The 15,004-nt window shown below is 40.2% G+C and overlaps 1 protein-coding gene across 1 annotated transcript; it reads right to left on the bottom strand.

Annotated features, from left to right (window-relative positions):
• Nucleotides 1-240: 240 nt before the first annotated feature.
• On the bottom strand, nucleotides 241-11,910 carry LOC139387533 (glycine N-methyltransferase-like). Its single transcript, XM_071133828.1, has 5 exons — nucleotides 11,481-11,910; nucleotides 8,988-9,115; nucleotides 7,330-7,443; nucleotides 4,992-5,136; nucleotides 241-4,622 (listed from the first exon to the last, which is right to left on the bottom strand). Exons 1-5 carry the CDS (start codon nucleotides 11,687-11,689, stop codon nucleotides 4,451-4,453), a joined length of 768 nt encoding a protein of 255 aa, XP_070989929.1. The 5' UTR covers nucleotides 11,690-11,910; the 3' UTR covers nucleotides 241-4,450.
• Nucleotides 11,911-15,004: the final 3,094 nt, after the last annotated feature.

The raw sequence follows: 15,004 nt of genomic DNA, 5'->3' as shown, positions 1-15,004 counted from the left end.
GGCCAGGGTACAACTAAACAGAATAGTGCTAGGCTTAAAGAGGGCATTTATATTCTGAATGTCAAATCATCATGTTATATCAATTATGTTAGCATTGCATTAAAAAACCATAATGTGGGAAATCAGGCCCAGGACTTTAACCATAATCGGTCCACTTTGCGATTTTTGTATCAATGATAAACTGACATCAATTATTCAAGCACTTTTACACACACACAATAAATATATAAGGACACTTCATTCTTTAAAAGCTTCTGTATTCCAGTCCAATAAAACGATTCCAATAATCACATAAGGAAAAAACATTAAACATTTTTGTTGTACTAAGGCTTGACAGAGTAAGACTGTTTAAAGAATAAAATATCTTTCCTTGCAGATAATTTGTATTTATACAGTCACAAATACAATCAAAGGCTAAAAATATATTAATTCTAACCACTTAAACCTTACTAACTTCTCAGCATTTAAACTCAACAACTAAACTCAAATCAACCCCATGTGCTCTTTGCTTCACCTTGCCTTCTGATGTGGAATTTTCAATAAAAAGCATCTCACTAATGCTTTAGCCATTGCCTTTTAGATCGTTTAAAATCGGCAGGATAACCATGAGGTTGTGATTAGGCGACAAAACATTTCAGAATTTACCAATACCATAACCAAATATAATGTTCCATTGTTGTCCTGCAGCTCATTATTTAAAAATAATAATAATTATCACTACCAAAACGTACAAATTTTACAAACTGAATTGTTAAATCACTGTCTTAAAAATGACAAAATGCTTCCAAATTCAGAACAATTCAAATTTGGCCAAAAGGTTTGGACAACTCAATAAAATGTTGTTTAATATTCAACATAATGATGTTACATATTTACAATTACACTTTTATTTTATTCACAAGCTAAAAAAAATAAAATAAAAAACGGCAGTTGTGATGCATGACATTTGAAATGTCCCATTTTGGTTTGTTATGACCAATTTTTATGAATAATGTCTAATCTTCTTTGAGGAAAGTTAAGATGAACCATATTCAGAATTGAGAGTGAAATATTAATAAAAATTAAGCAAGTGTGCTGTCATTAGAACAATCAAATCTTTGGATCATGAAAATATATTCATCAAGTAAAGCACTTCTTTGCGAGTAGAGCAAGCTCAAAGATTTGTCAGTGGAAAAAAAACATTTCAGTACCTTGCCTATGGCCAAATCAGTCTATCATACCATTTGAATAATCCCTTGATTTTGCAAAGGCGACTAACGTGGAATAATACTTGGATCAAAATAAGTCTATACAAAAGTTAAAGTAATTGGCCGATAGTTATACTGTTTTTAGTACTGTACATCTTCAATGCCCATTGGAACATTTTAAAGAGGAACTTCATTCATTCTTTGTATTATACTCAACCAGCAGAGGGGGACAGAGATCCTTATTTTGGTTTATCAGCTCACAGTGCTGTGTCTACAACACTTTCCTTGTGTAGGAGTCTAAGCGCATTCCTCAAAATACCCCACCAAAAGTACAAACTGTTTTTGGCTGACCAACAAGCCGATTAAAGTTTTAAAATTAATATCTGAGACACAAAGAGAGGCATTTTTTGATTGAACCTGGGTTGAACCTTTTCACAGTACACTCCAAATTCCTGGGGCAAAAATCAGAGGTGGGAAAAACAGTCTAATTTCGACGAGGAATTTGTGGACAAAGTGGGATTTCCAAACATATGCAAATAACTCAGATGAAAACAAAATCGGTGAAAAAAAGCTATTGTTAATTCAGTTCCAGTAGAGACTTGTTACTTCACTAGGTTTATCGTCCCGCAGAAAATGAAAAGTCGATTTCAGGTGAGCACAGCATTGCAAAACCTAACAAAATGTCCACCATGCCTTCACTCATGCAACGGTCTTCTGACCTCAGAGTGTGTGGTGCAATGCAAAATGACTGAAGTCTGAATACAGAACTTGAAAGGAGGATCGTTGTAATCATTAGGGGAGAAAAGTGTGACAGAGATGCTCTAAGCTTTTGCAATCAGGGACTTACATGGGACAACGAGTGCAACTTTAACAATGGGACCCAGATGCATTCGCTATAAACCGAAGGCTCATGCCTTTTGAGCATTAGCTCCCAAGTAGGGCTGTTACGGGTGACCGTATTACCGCAACACCTGCGGTCACGAGTCTGACCGCAGTCAAATTCCATGTGACCCTTTAGTTATGGTAACTAGGCTTCTCCAAACTCAGAGTGCTGCTGATCGTTAGTAGCCTACTAAACTTGCTAACTGCCTGGTAATAAGCACTCTATTGTCCCTCTAAATCACTCTGACATCAATGCAAATGTGTTCGAAAATGGTACATTCTAAATCAAAACTAATTTCACACACATTATTTAGTATATGTAAAGACAGGATTAAATTAAGAACAGTCTGATGGGTGAAAATATTAGCCTATCACTTGTGAATGTGTGCAGTAAGGCAAGAAAGAGCACATCCTTTTTTTTTTTATTACTTCATGATACAAACCTAATCAAAAAGGTTTGTATCATAACTAAAGTGGCCAAATAACATCTTAAAATGTAGCACATTAAATCTGCTTTACAACCAGTGTGGAGCCTAAACTGGCATACATAGGCAACACGTGAGTTTGGTGAAGATCATTTTCACCATAAAAATACACCTTTATATATTGCATTACATGCAGGAATCACATTTGCGGTCACATTTGAGAAGTGTTTTCCTGCTTATGTATTGCATTTTGGAACATTCACACCTATAGCCTACTGCAGTGTGAGAATTGCTGCACTTACAAATGTGAAGTAGCCTAACAAGATTTTAAGATTAACGTTCAGATCTGTTGCGTCAGCCTCATTGCTTTTAAAGGTTTTTTGATGCGAGTGGTTGTATTAATTTGTGATCTATCACATCCCACAACTGTCCCAGAGTATGTTTGGGGTGGCAGGGTAGCCTAGTGGTTAGAGCGTTGGACTAGTAACCGGAAGGTTGCAAGTTCAAACCCCCGAGCTGTCAAGGTTGTCGTTCTGCCCCCAGTTAACCCACTGTTCCTAGGCCGTCATTGAAAATAAGAATTTGTTCTTAACTGACTTGCCTAGTTAAATAAAGGTCAAATAAAAAAAAATATTTATCGCACAGAAGTACAAGTTCACCAATAGAATAGATCAACTTTTGTCCTATAGGAGATCTACTTAGGCTACTGCTTTTGCTGTTCGTTAGGCCTACTCATCTTGTTGGCTGCCAAAAAGTAAAATATAGACATTTTTAACATCTTCAATATGCGCCTCTGATGTGTCCGTCTTCACTTGTAGCCTACTTTGGGGCTGAGATGCATGTGAGAAGGACCCGATCACATAATGGGCATTGGCTAATAATAGAGATATCAGAGAGCCATGTGAGTAAGAGGTGCGTCAGAGCACGACTGCCAGGTGAATTATAATTATATTCAGGACACAACGGCCACATTGGCATGATTTGTTTTAAATGGCATTACGGCCACACAAGGGGGATGCCATTAGGAAATTCGAGGCCTGGTGAGAATATTATCAAGTGCTTGTCAAATTATGAATAAGAGACTGATGAAGTGTGTGCAGCCTGCATAAGAAACAAAGCAAAGCTCTTTGATTTCATGAGACTTTAAAGAATTCATTAGTCTCTTCATGCAGCCTAAAATCTAAACATATCACAAATAAAGTTGCATAACTAACTAAATTAAGCATTTAGGAGGACCTGTTTCTTTGTTAACCGCTCAACACAGAATAGCTGCGTGTGCACACTCTCGGTAACGGTTTAGAGAAAATATACTTTATTTTATTCAGCCACGTTCAAATGTATTCTTCACACTATAAAATAATGCCACAGAATTCTAAGAAACTTATCTGCTAAATGAACTAGTGTAGCCCACAGCCATTTGGCATAGCCAGATCAGAGTCTAACAAGGACAACTCAGAGTATGCTATTCTGTTCTTCTGAAAAAGACTACATTTTCTTCATGTTTCTTTAGACTGGTCTAAAATAAATAATGGATTTATTGTGATGGTGTAGGCTATATTAAATGTATTTATTAGAGTTGTGATTAAATGTAGATGTTCCAAAAGGTCTGCATCAGTGGCTTGTAGGCTATGTGTGGAAGCCAGGAGATGCTAAACGTGTTTATGTTAATTAATTGTAAATTACGGTGAGACCGGCAGTTATTTGCTCGACAATCACCGGCTGACAAAATACTACCACATCACTCAAGATGGCTGTTGAGTGTCTCGTCTCGCCTGAGAGTTGAAAGACCAAGGGATCGAACAGCATGAATATGGGCATTTGGGCTCAGGCTTGTTTTGGTTCAGAAAGGGAGAAGAGGCGGTTTGAACAGAAGGGTCAGCAGAAGAGACATGACAGAAAGTGTAGGGAGAAATAATGAGGGTTGAGATACAAAATCGTGGGAAAGTTGTGGGGTCCCTAAGCGGCCTTTTTGACCACGTGGATGAAGTAGCAGGGGGCCTGGCTCTGGCCGGGGGTGTAGGTCTTGAAGTCGCCGTAGACACTGTGCTCACACTTCCCGTGGAAGGCTCCCGTCAGGATCTCTTTGAAGTTGTCAATACGGTGAGGGTAATAGGACAGGCGGAATTTGCTGCAGGAACACAGACACGAGGCATAAAATGGGGGAATCACACTTACTCTCCTAGCCAACAAGAACAAAATTAACAAATATAAAATGAAATTAAGATTTTAAACTTCAATGTAAAATAATACTGGACTAAATTATGAATTTGGTTGGAGGCAAGTAATCTCGTTTACTGGGTGATTTCTCACATGTGGTATGTTACAAGTGCCTACTGGGTAAAAATAGCCATTCAACATGTTTTGAAAAGAGAAAACAGAACATTGCGCTCCATTGCAAAGGTGTAAGGTTGTCAATATATTTGACCGCATCTTAATGTGCTCATGACAAGTTTCACAATGCATTATGAATACATCTTAATGATATAAGTAGTTGTACCTAAGTTCGGGGGAACTCTGTGGGCCCTCTGGCACCTGTACGGTGTAGTCCAGGGTGATCATGTGAGGCTTGTTGTCGACCCACAGCACAGAGGTGGTGATGTCCTGAGTAAGATCACTCTGAAAAATGACAGGCACACACACACACACACACACACACACACACACACACACACACACACACAAAACAGTATGGATAAGGACATGCATACAGCATAATACCGAGGCATGGATGCAAACACTAGCATGTAAGAGAACTCATTACATTTTATTATGACTACAGTATATTGGTGTAAAATAGTACAGAAGACAACTAACCCTTCAGTGGCCAATATAGGGGCATAAACAAAGTGTTGATAGCAAGGTGGTACTGCTAACTAATCACGTAAAAATAAGGAAGCTGTTGCTATGATCAACAAGACGTTGGGCGCTGACAGACTTTTTCCATAAGTGGGGGGAATTTGCTTAAGGACTGTTTACGGGCGGTAATAATTTAGGCAGGTTTTCTTCGCTTTCTTGGGCACAGGGACTATGGTGGTTTGTTCGAAACATGTAGGTATTACAGACTCAGTCAAGGAGAGGTTGAAAATGTCAGCTGGTTCACGCATGCTTTGAGAATAAGTCCTAGTAATGCATCTGGCCACGCGGCCTTGTGAATGTTGACCTGTTTAAAGGTCTTGCTCACATTGGCTACGGAGAGCGTGATCACAGTCGTCCGGGAACAGCTGGTGAGCTCATTCATACTTCAGTGTTTCTTGCCTCGAAGCGAGTATTAGAAGGCATTTAGCTTGTCTGGTAGGCTTGCGTCACTGGGTTTGTCTTTGTAGTCCGTAATAGTTTGCAAGCCCTGCCACATCAGTCGAGCCGGTGTAGTAGTATTCAATCTTAGACCTGTACTGATGCTTTGCCTGTTTGATGGTTGGTCTGAGAGCAGAGCGGGATTTCTTATAAGCATCCAGAATAGCGTCCCGCTCCTTGAAAGAGGCAGCTCTATCCTTTAGCACGGTGCGGATGTTGCCTGTAATCCATGGCTTCTGGTTGGGATATGTATGTACAGTCACTGTGGGGACGACGTCGTCGATGCACTTATTGATGAAGCCAGCCTGCGCTAGCAAACAGTCCTGTAGCGTAGCATCCGCGTCATCTGACCACTTCCGTATTGAGCGAGTCACTGGTACTTCCTGCTTACAAGCAAAAAGTAAAGCAGGAATCAGGAGGATAGAATTATGGTCAGATTTGCCAAATGGAGGGCGAGGGAGCGCTTTGTATGCATCTCTGTGTGGAGTAAAGGCAGTCTAGAGTCTTTTTCTTCTAGTTACATACGTGACATGCTGGTAGAAATTAGGTAAAATAGATGTTTGTTTGCTCATGGCCTTATACAGCTCAAGAGTGCCAGCATCTGTTTGTGGCAGTAAGTAAATGGCTACGAATAATATAGATGAGAACTCTTGGTAGATAGTGTGGTCTACCAAGACGAGCAATGCCTCGAGACTTCTTTAATATTAGACATCCGTGGTTTACCTACTCGCCGGTGAAAGCATCCGACCATCCTCCCCCTTTCTCTGTCTTTTCTTCACTCGGATGAAAGGTATCTGGGCCTAGTCTTGCCAAAGCAGGTTATCCTTTGCGTCAGACTCATTTAAGAAAAAGTCTTTGTCCAGTTTGAGGTGAGTAATGACTGTTCTGATGTCCAGAAGCTCTTTTCGGTCATAGGACGTTAGCAGAAACATTATGTACAAAATGAGTGACAGTGTGAAAAAAATAAAATACAAAAAATAGCACTGTTGGTTAGGAGCCCGTAATCACGCCATTATCAAAAGTACAATTTAAAATCAAAGGGAAAGACAATACAGGACAGAAAAATAGGGAGGGGTTGGGTACAGGATACAAACCCGGATTATGGTAAGGTTTAGGCAGTAGGTTTGGGAATAGGAAACGGACCTGGTTTAGGGTAAGGGTTTGGGGGGAACATAAGAAACTTAAGGCACTGAAGGAAGGGTAGACAGAGTCAAACATGGACCATAGGCTTTCTTGAAGAGGTGTTTTTTTTTATTTAAATGAGATGACTATCTCTGCATCTCGTATGTGTGGGGAGTGCATTACTTGTATACTGTTACTAGCACTTATACTGTTATAACGGAACTATCAATTATTACTTGCAAGGTCAGATATCATCCCGGTCCTGCAAAGCTACACAACGTGCAGGCTTTCGTTCCAGCCCAACACAGAGAAGGCACAATAATAAAGTACCAAGAACTTCAAAGAGTGCACAAATAAGTTACTTGTGAGTCCAAAATCAGTTAGGTAATGACAATACTGGCTGCCTGCCCCTCACTCACCTTTGAAGTCTGGCAAGTGAGCGAAGGAGTTTCCCAGGCAGATGACTGCATCAAACCCATTCCCTGGCTTCTGCACATCTTCTGTAAGCGTCAGCCAGTTGGCCTCTTCAATCACTGGAGGAGGGTAAGGAAAAAGAGGAACAAAATTAAGAAATTATATTTAGGTCTAGAGTATTTTCTTTGACATCTTCCCTCCTAGTTTAATACCAATTAAGAAAGCTTTAGCTCAGCAGTCTAACAAATAGAGATGTTAACGGCTAACCGTTAATCAGTTAACGGCCAAAAATACATTTTACCAGTCATACTTATTGGTCTATAGGGTCATTTGCATAATTGTGTGGAGTTAAATACACACGCTGCAGTTTTCAATAGTCATCATGCATATTATCATCACACACCCACAGCATACAGAGCCTACCACCTGTCAGACAGCACAAGAGTAGCTCCTCAAAAGGTCTGTAGGCTACTGGAGTGAAACCTGTTTTTGTAAGCCTAGTTATTGCACAACAAATAACAATTCTCAAATTAAACTTTATGTCACATGCACTGAATACAACAGGTGTCTTTCACCTTACCGTGAAAGAACTCAACTCTTTCTTGAACTGCACTGCTTTAAAACTATAAATTAACACAATAAAATAACAATAAAGAGGCTATATACGATTCTAAGCACAATCACGTGTTAACTTGCAACCACGATTAAGAAGGAGACATTTTAATTTCTGAACTCTGAATTCACCATTCAGGTATATAGGCTATAAGCCTGCCTACCGTTGACTATCAAAGTGTCACCCACCACCTTGCAATGTGATCTTGGAAGTAGTAGAATTGTTTGAAACCTGAATGTTTTACTTTACTTCAAATGATGAGGCATGTCTTACCTTGCGAAAATCCACCCGTAGAAATGTGGATGCAATTATTTTATAAGACTTCCTCGTGCCATTAACAGCATTTCTCACCTGTTCTACATATACATTTTATTTCGTTGTCCAGAAGCCAAAGGCACAATCCTAGTCATAACGACAACGCATTATAGTTCTTGCTTTTAGATTCCCCCTCTTTCTCAGTTTAACTGAGATTTTAATCTTGGTCACAACTGCTCGTATTAGGTTAAGAACGACGGTGTTCTACACAGATTGCCGTTTGGCAAATGTTTGAAAATGCAGTTTTATTAGCTGCTTCATTACAGGACTTGCATGTTCAATAATAAGCTATAGCCTTTTGAACAGTAAGACGATAGGCTTACTATTGTTGCATGTTTCCATTAAGCTCTTAATGAAAAATGCCCAGTCCTTGTATGCATACTTAGTATCAGAAAGGAAGAGGCAAAGCGAGAAGTTTCACTCTCGCCAAAATCTGTCCAAAACAAACCCATATTATTTTGGGCCTAAGCTTGTCGCCAACCCTCCCACCTTGGGCCGACTCCCATTGTTAAGGCGGAAACTTAAGCATCTCATCATTATATACAGATCTCTAATAGTATTTTCTGTTGGTCACGTCATTTTACTGTTTGGAAAACATGTTACTGTTGTTGACCGGTTAAATGAAGTCAGTCAGGCGGCAGCAAAATTGACCAAAATTTGCATGCCTACTAACAAAGCATTGTTGCGCACAGGAGAAGCAGATTTGAATCTGAGAGACACACCATCACTACTCACCCCACTGGTCAAAGGCACGCTCTTTTCTTCTCTCCCACCTTTCCTTCAGCGCGTACTTGAGCATTTTGTCGCTGGCGTCCACGCTCGTCATCTTAAATCCCTCCTCAACCAACATGATGGAGTCCACGCTGCAATAAATCAAAACCATTGGTGTTGGGTTTTAAACAAATTATTTTCTTATCTAACCTTCAAGGAGAAGTTCAGGTGTGGAAATTGTTGTAGAAACACATAACGATAAACATTCAGTAACATGGCAGTAACAAAACCACACAGGCCTATATGAAGTTGCCTAGCTTTGTGCTAAACTAAGCTAGCGTCAGCTACGCAGTCCCTAAATGGTCCTAAGCTAAACTATCACTGCTTTTGTTGGGTGTGTCACTCAATTCAGTGTGTTGCTAAGGTTAAAGGCAAACAGTCTGGTTGATGAAAAATGGATAACAAACACCTTACAAATGATTACCAATATGTACAGTGACACCTGCAACAGGTTTGTTAAAGCCAATGCTCATACATTTTAGTGGACAGCGAACACACTATAGAAACATTTGTGAATGGGGTGGACCTGTGCTCAAGCTTTTGCTGAGCTGGCAGTCTGTGTGCCAATTATTTCCATTGTAGACTATTGCGACACAAATCGAAACAGCATTGGCAGTTAAATTAGTCACACTCACTGTATCATTGGTTGAGAAGAGGGATTTAGTACTCAGAGAGCAAGAGTATATAAGTAGATCAAATGACAAAACAACTAGATGGTTTGCTATGGCAGAACATTCCAAAAGACCCAAATAGGATATAGCACGGACACTCCTAAATAATCCAGTTCCACCAGCCATGTTTACTTTGGGAGACACCAGGGCACACTTGCCAAACTCAAAAGGTCTACTGCACTACTCTGCCAGTATGTTCATATGACCATGGATTTCTCCTTGGAAATTAGGATAATTCTACAACTACCACACGGTTCGCTATGTGAATTAGGACACGTGTTAGGGCCATAACTCAAATTAGCTCAGTAGAAGAGTACACCAGATAGTGACTACTGTACAAACCAACCGGATATCAAGTGTAGCAATGATACAATGATTAGGTTAACACATTGACTGGCTAAGTTCAGACAATCTTTTCCAATTCATCTACTTACTAAATCATGGATACAATATACACAACCCTGACACTTATGTAGGCTTTTGCATTGACGATCACGTCTTTGCCAATGAAATATGCCTTTGTTTCCAATAATCTATGGTCTCTCCAACAATGGCGACATAACCGAATGCTGGATGAAAGAAGTTTACAATGTTTGGAAAAACATGTTGATGACTAGCAGCTTCCTAGATGATTTGACCTCCAAAAACAGATACACACTATCCGTGTGGAGGAAAACCAGTCAAAACACACCACTATCAGACCAATATTGGTGCAAAGCACTGAGTCACTTTTTCCCAGTACACACCCTTACATAAGGTTTAGATGGGCTATTCCTTGGACTTTTCCAACTTGATGTGCTGGACAGGCTATTCCAACCTGCAACTTGTACTTTTTTTCATGGGTGTGAGTCACACCATCTGCCCAACCAATCTGAAAACAGCTCCACATTCTACCCCATGAGTGAACATTTGGTATGTGGCAAAACGTTTCACAAGCATTGAAGCGGTACAGCTAAAAGGAGCTGCTAAAAGTAAAGTAACTGCAGTGGACGGCAACCTGCTGTTGCTTTTTGGTTATTTCGGAGAACATCCTTTAGTCTTTTTAACAGTTATGTTTCATAACTTAAACGTGCAGGTAGTGCCTATAATTCTGTATACTATGCCCTGAATAGGGACCCATAATGAAAACAAACATCTCTTCACAGGTAACAAGTTGGTCCATATTGTGTAAGAAAACAATACACCAATTTACTATAATAAATCAAGATGTACGCTTTATGCCTTCAAGGTGTAATCCCAAAACTGCTGATAGGGTTATGATAGTGAGCACTAGTAGGTATCAAGGTATGTAAACATGTATACCCTGATTTCTGAAGTGACCCAATGGCAGCAGTTTGCAACTGAGCATTTGTTGGTAATATCTAGGGAAATACATTTATGCCACATTGGGTTCCATTCGCAGTATTTTGAGCTAATCCATATCCAAAACAAATCCAGTGTTGAGTAAATGTGGGAAAGGTTCATTTGGGTGAAATTCGTAAATTGCAGTTCTCAACGCTGAGCAGATTTCCTTAAATATGCCTACATTTCCGCAGAATAAAATGTGCTTTTCATTCGTTGAAGGCTGTCCTATCTAGCCAATACACACGACGTTTATTTTGTGGAAGCGTACATTGCATAAAAAGCAGTTGGTAACTAATGGAATATTTCAGCAACTGCAATCAAGGCCTAGCCAAACGCTACACTAAAGAGACGGTGCTACAAGCAATACGAACCAATACGTACACTGTTGTGTACGGAAAAACGTACAGTTCAGAAATACTAGCTGTATCGGCGACATGCCTACCCTGTGCCGCAGGCAACATCCAGTATCCTTTGCACACCGTGCTGTTTTAGCAGGGACACCACCCAGCTTTTGTATTCTTCCGTTCTACTCCGCGTGTCTCCGATGTACAGCTGCCACACCTTTGCTGCTTTTCCGTCGGCATATTGATCAGGAAGCCCCACGGAAGCAACGCCGAGAGAACGCGTCCGAAACACACTGTCGACTGACATTCTTTATCTTCAGGGATCACACTGCTACTTTGTGCAGAAATATCAAATTCTAGACTAATGGAATATTTATGAAAATAGTGAGGCACGTATTATATATTGGATATCCGTATTTTTCGTCTAGCCTTTCTCCACCTAAATCTTAACGGTGTTATTATTATTTATACTAGCTAGAGATAAACTGGAAGCGAAACTTTAGCCCAATGAGACGCCTGTATACTCACGCCTTCTTTCTGATTGGACACGGCGTAGTCCTCACGTCAACATTGAGGAGTTCAATTAATGTCCGGGCATCTGCTGGTAAAGCGGGTTAGCATTGACTGCGTTCTATTTCAAATGCAAAAAGTAATGCTGTTGATAAAAAAGGGTTTATCTGCCTTAATGAAAACAAGTTTGAAAATGTGAAGAAGTATTTTATGGAAAAAATATGTATTTTTATGAAGGAAGCATAATTTTGCCTAAGTGGCTCAGATTACTGTTCGATTCGAAGAGGCGCTCCTCACTCACCGCTGTTCCTATCGCGGGCCATATCCTAGTGCACTGCGGCACAGGTTAATAAAAGTCCCTCAATCGTATGAGGTGATGAAACATGGATCAAAATTCTCCGCCCTAAATCTAGTATTTCATCAGTTGTATGAAAGTAAAACAGATGTTGATGCCGCTGAATGAAATGTGTGGTTAATGCTGAATTTAAGTGAAACATTTGAGTGAAACATTTATTTGTAGCCTATTATAGTTATAAGCAATTAATTAATTAAAGTAGTTTTTCAAAGTCCACAATACACAAACTATGTAGGCCTAACCACTATCAAACGTTTTCAATTACACCATTTGTCTATTTGATGTTTTTTTTATTAGTCTGCAAAAATGTACAGCACAACATTAAATTGTTTATGGGGCAGGTTTTCTCTACACACCCAACTGTCTGTAGGAAAGTAGACACCTCCTATGCTGATTGGCCAGTAGACTTCACCACAGACCCTCCACCCTCTGGTTCAGGCAGATCCGGTACTATCCAGGCCAGGGTAAAGGTTTGGGTAGGTTACTTTCTAAATGTAATCCGTTACCGTTACTAGTTACCTGTCCAAAATTTGTATCTGTAATGTACCTTTTGGATTACTCAAACTCAGTAACGTTATCTGATTACATTCAGTTACTTTTAGATTACTTTCCCCCTAATAACAGGCATTAGAAGACATGTTGCCAATTGAATGACATCTATGGCAGAATAAATCAATGTTAAAGTGTACACACACACATATACATATACACATATATATATATATATCATTTATAAGTCCAAAAATTGATGTAGCAACTTCAGATTGTCCCTTTAAGTCTATCAAAGTGTGCAAATTTGAGCATGTCTCCATTGACCTATGTTTTTTTCCCCAGCATGAATTAGATTGAGCAATAAAAATCCCACTTTTATTACGTAGGCTGGGATCCGCACTATGCATCTTTTGCAAGAGCGCATTCTTCACTGGCTGTCCACTGGCATCAAAAACAATGATTGATAGGCAGCTTAAACTTCTTGAATTCAACCATTATTGGGTTCAAATACACATTTACATTTGTGAACAGCCATCCACAACAACCACAATCCGTAAGGCGCAAATAGCTAAATTAAAGAGCAGCAGTGAGATTAACATCAATGCGCTATGTAGGTATCAATAATAAGTGATATCTGTATCGCCATAGACTACACCACAAATTGGATAATCTTTGGATGCTGACAGCTGTCGCACAATTCGAAGATATAGCTTGGACTGTAGCCCACAAAAGCCTATTCCTGCTCTTTTCCCGCAATCCATCAAACACATTTGGTGTGTCATCATAGTGGTCAATGACTTGTGGAAGTGGAACAAACTTGAACTTGCGCCTTTTTTCAATGCTGATTTGAATGTTATTGAGAAAATAGAGAAGTGTCATGTTTTATTTTTCTTCTTCCATCATTCTTAAATGGAAGAAGTTGGAAGCACCAAGATTCTTCATAGAGCTGGCCACCCGGCCAAACTGAGCATTTGGGGGAGAAGGGCCTTGGTCAGGGAGGTGACCAAGAACTCGATGGTCACTCTGACAGAGCTCAAGAGTTCCTCTGTGGAGATGGGAGAACCTTCCAGAAGGACAACCATCTCTGCAGCACTCCACTAATCAGGCCTTTATGGTAGAGTGCCCAGACGGAAGGCATTCCTCAGTAAAAGGCACATGATAGCTCACTTGGAGTTTGCCAAAAGGCAACTAAAGACGCTCAGACCATGATGAAGCAAAGATTGAACTCTTTGGCCTGAATGCCAAGCGTTATGCCCGGAGGAAACCTGGCACCATCCCTACGGTGAAGCATGGTGGTGCCAGCATCATGCAGTGGGGAGGTTTTTCAGAGGTCAGGGACTGGGAGTCTAGTCAGGATCAAGGGAATGATGATCGGAGCAAAGTACAGAGAGATCCTTGATGAAAACCTGCTCCAGAGAGCTCAAGATATCACACTGGAGTGAAGGTTCACCTTCCAACAGGAAAACGATCCTAAGCACACAGCCAAGACAACACAGGAACGGCTCCGCGACAAGCCTCTGAATATCGTTGAGCGGCCCAGTCAGAGCCCGGACTTGAACCTGATCGAACATCTCTGGAGAGACCTTAAAAATAGCTGTACAGCAACGCTCCCCATACAACCTGACAGAGTTTGAGAGGATCTGCAGAGAAGAATGGAAGAAACTTCCAAATACAGTTGTGCCGAGCTTGTAGCGTCAAACCCAAGAAGACTTGAGGCTGTTTCCGTTTTTGTTTTTGTTGATACATTTGCAAAAATTTCTAAAATCCTGTTTTTGCTTTGCCTGCTCAGCACACATTTGGGGGCAGCCCTGGTAGGTACACTTACAGATGCATGTACACAACACACATGGGTGCATTGACATGCATGAACCCAAACACATACACGACAGTGTACATACCAGGGCAAATGCTTACAGTACGTTCTTAACTCTGTTACACTTATGACTTCACATTACATAGCCTACTCACAAACACACACAGTACAGTTTAGCACTGTACTATGACCAAACTATATAAATGTGTCCAGATACACACAACACAATACAGTGCTGCATTAAGAACACAAAGTACATACCCTCTTACCCCAATTATGGAGTATTCCTTCATGTTCTAAATGTCCTTAAACACTTGCTTTTATTTGTTAAATGCTTCAGTCCTTTTGCTTCTGGTGCTGCTATTGAGCCAAAAAGGGGTCCCTTAACTGGACAGAAATCTTGGTATTTCATTTGACAGAAAGGGGCACACTTCCCCACACACAATCAGAAA

This window comes from Oncorhynchus clarkii, chromosome 28 (assembly GCF_045791955.1).
Source record: "Oncorhynchus clarkii lewisi isolate Uvic-CL-2024 chromosome 28, UVic_Ocla_1.0, whole genome shotgun sequence".
NCBI lineage: Eukaryota > Metazoa > Chordata > Actinopteri > Salmoniformes > Salmonidae > Oncorhynchus > Oncorhynchus clarkii.
The sequence above is the reverse complement of the archived record's forward strand: the minus strand, read 5'-3'. Positions and strand labels throughout refer to the sequence as shown.